General features: G+C 34.2%; 1 protein-coding gene across 2 annotated transcripts; it reads left to right on the forward strand.

Moving 5' to 3' along the window:
• The first annotated feature begins 393 nt into the window (after nucleotides 1-393).
• On the forward strand, nucleotides 394-6,737 carry LOC141724866 (vacuolar fusion protein CCZ1 homolog B-like). 2 transcript variants are annotated; one of them, XM_074527151.1, is made up of 11 exons: nucleotides 394-548; nucleotides 2,010-2,212; nucleotides 2,789-2,882; nucleotides 3,358-3,541; nucleotides 3,642-3,680; nucleotides 3,799-3,908; nucleotides 4,272-4,367; nucleotides 4,630-5,088; nucleotides 5,311-5,466; nucleotides 6,081-6,310; nucleotides 6,457-6,737. In XM_074527151.1, the coding sequence occupies exons 2-11, from the start codon at nucleotides 2,016-2,018 to the stop codon at nucleotides 6,485-6,487; spliced, it is 1,596 nt and encodes a 531-aa protein (XP_074383252.1). In that variant the 5' UTR covers nucleotides 394-548; nucleotides 2,010-2,015; the 3' UTR covers nucleotides 6,488-6,737. The 2 variants fall into 2 exon arrangements, with proteins under 2 accessions (XP_074383252.1, XP_074383253.1); XM_074527152.1 differs by lacking the exon at nucleotides 3,642-3,680.
• The last annotated feature ends 1,322 nt before the right edge of the window (nucleotides 6,738-8,059 follow it).

The following is an 8,059-nucleotide window of genomic DNA, read 5'->3' on the forward strand; positions in this document are numbered from 1 at the left end:
TATTTTAATTTTTAAAAATGAATATTAAATTTTTACTATTTTCAATTTTTAACATAAAAATAAAAATCTGATTGAAAATTGGATTCGAATCCGGATATTATCCGTATCTGGATAGTATCGGGTGGATCCGGATTCAGATATTATTCTTTAAATATTTCCGAATTCGGATACGGATACAAATATGAATATTCGGATTTGGATACAGATATAGATAAATCTGTATTCGAATTATCCGTTTGTCAGTCCTAAAAAGAAGAAAAGACTATTTTGGTGGAAGGGTAAAAAAATCCTTAAAAGTGAGCTATTAAAAATTATCTAAGGATTTTGAATTTAGATCCTTGAAATATCTCACGCCGTAAAAATAGTGTGTTACATAAAAATTAACCGGGACACTGTTGCCGGGAAGGGGACCCTCGACAAAAACCCGAAAACTGAAAATAATAAAACCAACTTGGTCAACAATAAAAGGATCCAACTTGGCTTCCCAAGTCCAACCGGAGCTCCGGCGACCCAATCTGCCGGTCGATTTAACAAATAAGAACATTTCGGTAACTGTCTCCCTCCTATATTTCCCAATCACCTATTGCAATCTCATTTTTTTCACACACACACTTATTTTAATTAGATTCATCACTTTATAAAGATATATTTGCAAGTTAGATGTTAAATTATATAGTTTTTGTCATGCCTTAATCAATTATGTAAAGTTATAGTTTCATTTGTTAACCTGTGATGTATGATACATGTAATCTGGGCCAGTTTGTTTGATATTGAGGTTATTTTCAACATTTTCAAAATGCTGAGCTTGTGCACTACTAGACCTGGATAAAAGTTTAATAATATCTATAGTCGTAAAGCTGTTAATGTTTGCGGTTTAGAGGTGAAATTTCGAGTGAGTTTACTGTCCGGTGTGTGATAACTGATAAGATTGTAAGTATGTTAATTTAAATATTGCATTCCAATGCTTGATAGCGAAAGTATTGTGTTATTTCTTACTGGGAAATTTCACAAACACATTGTTGCGTGCCCAATGTATCATCCTTCTAACGACTTTTATTTCCCAGTCAGCTTCAGCTACTTGTAGTCTCTTTTTAATAACAGACACACATGGACAGATATATCGATACATATACTATGTTCTTGCCCAATTTTGACCGAAAACGTCAGTTTTTTTATAAATATAAATTTGCAATTTATATTTTTGGATGATATAGTTTGTATGCATAGCTTAAGTTGTTTACTGCTTCTAAAGGTTTAGTATGGAGGTGTTGGTACAAGCTAACATAATTTTAAATGTTTTTACCCAAACTAATAAAATTTGGTTGCCAAAATACCACAATTTAAAAGACCAAACAAATCGTTGGACTTGTGACTCACACATCAGCCACGTGCGATTCTATCCGACATTACAAAATTTGTCAATTTGGAAAAGCGTATCATAACAAATAATGTATTGGTTTCTGTATTTTACCTTTCGTGTATTCTTTGATGAACGTGGTATTTTGTGCCCCTTCCAATTGTGTTGTGTATTTGCCCTGTGATTTTCCAAATTGGAGAACGTATATACTTCTATGTCCTTTCTTTGTTTTCCTGTTGTAAAATGTAACATTTGCTTTTTAGAGTTGAGGTACAAATTGAGTTTACTCTCTCATAAGTAAAAAAACTTCAGATTTTTTTTTAATTTTTAAAATTTGTATTGTCACGTTGAAGAGTATCTAGTTGTTGATTATTGTGGCACTGCGATAAGCACATTGTTACTTTCCCAATCTGTCACACTAAAACTGATTTATTAACTCAGGCAGAAAGTTCTACTGCGGTTGGGACCTTCAATTAGAGTTTTAAAGAATTTTTCCCTGTGAATTGTTTATTGATATGTGCTGGGTATCTCTATGCTATTTTGGTATAGGCGTATAGCATAATGCATATTGTTTTGGATTATAATGCTTGTTTATTGTCTATGTTGTTATGCTTGTTGTTTATTGAATGTTTTTCATTTTTTCTGGTAAAAGGTGTATATGTTGGAAGCAGTGATGGGTTTGTCACCAGCCACCACTGCGAGTGAGACTTTAAAATTTTGCATATTCGATTTGAGACGCGGGCAGCATGAAGGAGAGGAGCTGGACAAAATTTTATTTTTCTATCCTGCTGATCTGCCGTTTTCAGCACAACTTTCTGTTATAGGGCTCAGCGAGGGGCTTATCACATTCACAAGGTCAGTGGCCACCCTTTGGCCATGTTTATTTAAAAAGAATTATAATGACTGGACTATAATTTATTTAGTCTAAATTCAAAGGACTATTGTCGCATTGAACGAGAATCCAATCAATCTTTTTGGTATATTTCTTCGCTCACCAGGTATTATAATCTCATATAAGTGAACTAGAAAATGATAGAAATATACGATATAAAGGTAGTCTGAGGATTCTAATCCTTCAAAACCTACATAGTCAAGGTATAGTAATGCCAATGTTATATCTTTCTTCCTTTAACATCTAAAACCAGTTTGGCATGTTTCCTTGTATTTTTCATTGTCTCTTCAGTTCTGTTTCTCCCTACTCTTTCCTCTCTCCTACCCTTGCAATAAACGTGCTACAACCTAAGAAATATAGATATAACTTTATAATTATGCAGTATTTCTGTTTTTGCTAAACTATAATTTCATATTTACATGATTTGAAAGAACGTAACTGGATTTTTTAAGATTTCTTCAGTATGTATGCTGCCTTTCTTCCTCTGTATCGGTAGCCTTTCTGTTTCGTGTTTGTTGACTTGAATTAGTGGCATGCAGAATTTTCTCTCCAGAAGCAGCTTGTGAGGTTATAGAAGCAGATATGCATTCTCACGTTTTTTACGAGGCAGAGCCAGATATTTGGATGGTACTGGTATGATGTTTCCCTTTGAACCATATTATTGCAAGTATGGCTATAAAACATCCAAAAACATTAAAAAAAAAATTCTTTAATTTATGAAAGTTTGGAAGCTGCTATAGACTATAGTATGTAGCTAATGATAATTGTCGAAAAAAAGAAAAAGTAGTTTGAATGTTAGATGAAAGGTCAAGCTTAACCTATTGGTTTAAAGCCTAGAAAAATATATGAAATGTAAAAAAATAGCATCTAATTTTTGTTTTAAAATATTAGATACTTGTGCTATATCAAGCTCATTTTGTTAAAACCATCTGTAGAAGATGCTTATCAGAAATTCATATATACCTGCTGGTCCCTGTCTTTAACGTGTTTACTTTAATTCATCATTATATTTTTCATGCTATATGAATCCTATTCCTAACAAATTACTGATCTTTACTACATTAGTGACATCTGTGATGATGATTATCAGTTCTGTGCCTTGTTGTAGATTGTTGAGAAAAGTAATGAGACAGAAGCTATCTGGAGAATTGATGCATTGCGCGGGATTCTTAAGGAAGTACATTCTCTGTTTATGATGTTTCATGGATCTATTAGAGCATTACTCGATAAAGAACCAAATGGTGGACTTATTCGAAAGCATTTGTACTCTTTCATCATGGATTATTTAAGTGGTAAGGCAGTATATTCCCAGATGTATAGATTACGTGTAAGTCTAAGTTTTCAGAATACTTTAGTGTTAAAAATATTTTATTCAAAGTCACTAATTGCCAGCATTTCACAAGCAATCAACAATGGATTTGTGCGGCTGGGGTAATGCTACAGTGGGTGTATTAAATTATTTTTCATTTATAGTGTTGCTAGTTGCTACAAGTGAAATTTAAGAGTTCCTCAATCTCACATTTTATGTGTCTGTTTTTAATTGAGGCAGATTTTCTCCTTGGGAAAAAAATCCAGTTACCCAACTTCCGTAATACGTTGAAGGAGCGTGGAACTGTACAAATGCTGACTGTAAGCCGAGAGGCTGCAATTGAGGTTCAGGTAGTCTTTTAGATGTTTCTTTCATTATGTTTAGTCTGCATTTTATTCGATATATCCCATTATAACTTCAGATATAACGGTGTATCAAATTTCTGTACCTAAATTTCTAAGCGTGTTTCATTGTTAGCATGTTGCATTGACATTCAAGGACACCTCTCTCCTTGCAAGACCTCTAACACCTTAAGAATAATTGGCTTTGTTATTTTAATGCAGTGCTTAATGTACTACTATCAAGTAGAATTGACTTTCTACTTTCTAGATGTCTTATAGAAATTTTTAAAGAAAAAGTTTATTTGCCTACTTAAATTCTCGGCACTCTGTCTCTTGTTCATGTTTCTAAGCTGATTTTACTTGTTTGTGCAGTCACTCGTCAGACTTTTCGAATCATGTTTGGGGAGCACATCATCCCACTCACTAATCTTATTTCAGGACTTGTTGGTGTCTACTACTCTTTCTCCTGTATGATCTGATTTTTATGCCTGTTTTTTCTCTTATTTGCTATCCTATGTATATTTATATACCTAACATTTCCTCCGTGTACTGTTTTCTTTACTTTTAACGCGTCAAATGATTCTTCATCAAAGTTTTTTTTGCCCCCTTATATTATTCTAAAGATATATGGTAACTGGATAACAATTTATATTCGTAGTAAATCTGACTGATTACTCTTGCACAGAGCATTTTATCGACCACTTCACTAATCGTCCCTATGAATTGTCAGGATGATACTGTGAACCTCTATACTTATGCCATGCTACGGTTATCTCCTGCCTTCTCATCTGGATCAAGTACCTGGTCCTATCTGCGTAAAGGAAAAGCTGCTTCTCATATAACTGGTGCAGTATCCATACTTGCTAACACTGGTTCAGGTTTGGATCAATCTCATGGTTCTCGTGATTCCAATCCTAGTGGAGATAATAACCATTGTATATTAAGACCCCTACAGCCTAACAAGTGGTCAAGGGGAAAGGATGGTTTTCTTGTAACTGATATTTGGGGTTCTGATGCTAATAACTTGGTTCATACCACCCCAGCAGTATGGCTTCAGCAAACAGAGGAAAAAATGTATATCTTGGCTTACCAGCATAAAAGCCTTACAATAATATTACTCGTTCCTCTCATGTCTATTCTGGATGGAGAGCAAGGTATCTCCATGGTGAAGCAGCAAGTTCTTGAAAATGTCAGGTTCTTGCTTTAGTTAAATTTACTGACAAGTGATATATAATGTGTGTATCTACAATATCTCTCCTCGTCATATAGACTTGTTTGTTTTTTAGGTTATGTTTCGCTTAAAACATTGATGCCATAATTTGAATTTTTAATCAAATCCCAATTTTATTCAGAATTAAGCAAGTGATTGATGCATATCTTCATGCTAATTACTGTCCTTTAAATATGCCAGGCATCAGCAAAGATATTTAAAGTTGAGGAAAAACTATCAAAAGGATGGGCGGGTGAGAATGCGTATCATGTTAGTGGTTACCGTTACTTGCTAGTTGATGGTGATAGGAGTACATCTAGGGCTTCTCCACCTGGAAAAGTGACAACTCTAATGAAGGTCAGGATATTTGTCTTCATTTTATATGGTACTAGCATTTACGACTAGTTACATTTGCATCATTCATGCTTCACATGCTTCGGTTTTGGCTTAAATGATGTCTATGTACCTATATTGACCTGTTTTTCGCTTGCATCTATGTTTATGCTTTATAGATGTAATTCTCTACAGACCAGAGAGGAGGATCAGAATCATTCTCACTCTATTTTTGTTTATTCACTGTTAAGACTCTTCTTTAGTTCTATTTCCAGATTTTCTTCCCGACCTACTTAAAAGGGTCTATTGTCTATGTGATGCAAGTGCACAAAGCAAAAGTTGTCAAATACCACAATGCACAATGCTTAATTCTTTATTTCCTTACTCTGGTAACAATGGAGACAATGTGAAATGGAGGATGTAGAGCTTCTTGGTGAAATCTTAGGTGTTGTACATGTGAAATAGTAATTTATATGTTTACTTTATGTGCAAGGCAACTTGAGCTTACATTGAATAAGTCTGTACACACACACACATACATATATTTTTTAAATGATAGAAAATTGTTGTTCCTTGTAATACCGTGGGAAAGAACCATGGTTGTGGATTTTAATTGGCCAACAGCTCGAATATTACAGGATTCTTTAATTGCCGCGAGTAAACTTCGAGAAGAAGTTGATTTGGAGAAGGGCAGAGCCAAATGGGACAACACAGGCCTTGAAAAAGAATTAGAAATCTGCATCCGAGCAAAGAATAATGCTTGGGTGATAGCTCGGGTAACAAGGGGCAGGGAACTTTATATGGTACTTGAGAAAGCCAACGAAACACTTCTTTATGCTTCTGATGCTGTCGAGAAGTTCAGTAACAAGTAAGATTTTTCATCTTATTTTGTTTGTCAGTATTTCGCTACGGACTGGTGGAACTGTTTTCAGCATTGTCATTTCTCATATGAATATAATTGAACTTTTCATTGCATACATCATCAATCTTATTCTATTGTCCTTAATTACACAGGTACTGCAATGGAGCTTTTTCTTTGGAATAGGATCAAGTATATTCTAGCACCTATAAATTGTATCTAGGCTGTACATCTATACCATAGGATGCAGTAACCTTTGGTATTGCTTTCTAGTCTTGCGATTTTGTCACCAATTTTTTCCATACGGATATCATGTGATATCAGAATCTTCTACCAAGGACATTTATAATAATTCTATTGAAGTAAATTTAGGGTCCTGAAACCAACATTGTACCTCTTTTGTTCATTGCGAGAATGTTTCTTTTTATCTGCTACAGTTTGATGTTCTCAGCAGTCTAGATCCAACAAACAAGGTTAGAAAAATAGAATAAATAATTATTTGAAATTAGTTTCCTGGTAATTTACATCATCAAAAATCAAGCCAAGCACACAGTTACAAAATTAGCTCGTTGCAAGCAATGATCTAGGAACAAATCGAGTATAAATATCCCTGTTTGTCTCGGAAATCTGGAGACACTAAACTGTAAAAAAAATCTGGAAAAAAAGTAGGTCTGTAGCACAGCTCATTGCTTAATCAACAAGATTCAGGCCAGGAACCGTCTTGCCTCTTCACCCATTTTTAGGACACTTTTATTTCAATGTTTGCTTTTCTTTTCCTGCATTGTTTGATTTCCAGGGGCGTTGCATCAGAGCTGTACAGCGACCCACTTTGAGTCCCCAATCCAGTTTGTCTGTCTCGTGTGATTGGAGCGTTGGTGTTTTGATCATCTGGTTTATTGGGAAATATAACACCGGGAACGCCTTTCATCTTTTACTTGGATTTTTCTCCAAGCAACTTCTAATGAAGTCTTGAAAATCAGGAGAGGCCTCTGTAGGCAACTTGGAGAATCTTTATAACATACATCAAAAATATAATCAAAATCAACGTCTTAGCCTTTCCGTCCGGGGCTAGGTAAGGATGATAGCCAATATTTATCTCCATGAGCTTCAATCCTAAACTCCATATGTCCACACAAAAACATCCATATCATCACCAAAGGCACATGATACAAATTTTAACGGAGCCATATATACCCTGAAAATAAAACTGACTGATACAAGGACAATTAATAGACTCGAGTTAGCTGATCTCTCTCTTTGAGAACTTCATGATCAATAGCAGAATTGTTGTACATCTTTGATGAATGAACATCAAAGAAAAATTAAAGAAATATTTAATCATTATATTATTTACAATACAAATTCGACAACAAATCAGTTAACCAAAAATCTTTACTTCTACTTATAGAGTAATAATATAACAAAAAGTTATAATTAAGAAAATTAGTAACTAGATTCTTAAAATGCAATTTTTTGATCAATTAGTAAATCTTGAATTTTCGTGACAAAACGAAAGAATAATTTTTAAAATCTTTTTAACAAGTCAAACATGATCAAATATATTTTGCTCTCGGCAAATCGATTAGTGGTAGGTACTTTATATATATTCCCAATTTTTAATCAAATGACATGACATAAGAGATAACGAGTTTTGATATGCACACGAACCTTATTTATCTATACCGGGTGCCCTTCCACAGCCATACGTGATTCTAATAACCACCTGCCGCATTGTTACATTACGGAAGTATAGCAGCT

Source organism: Apium graveolens, chromosome 5, assembly GCF_009905375.1.
Source record: "Apium graveolens cultivar Ventura chromosome 5, ASM990537v1, whole genome shotgun sequence".
Lineage (NCBI taxonomy): Eukaryota > Viridiplantae > Streptophyta > Magnoliopsida > Apiales > Apiaceae > Apium > Apium graveolens.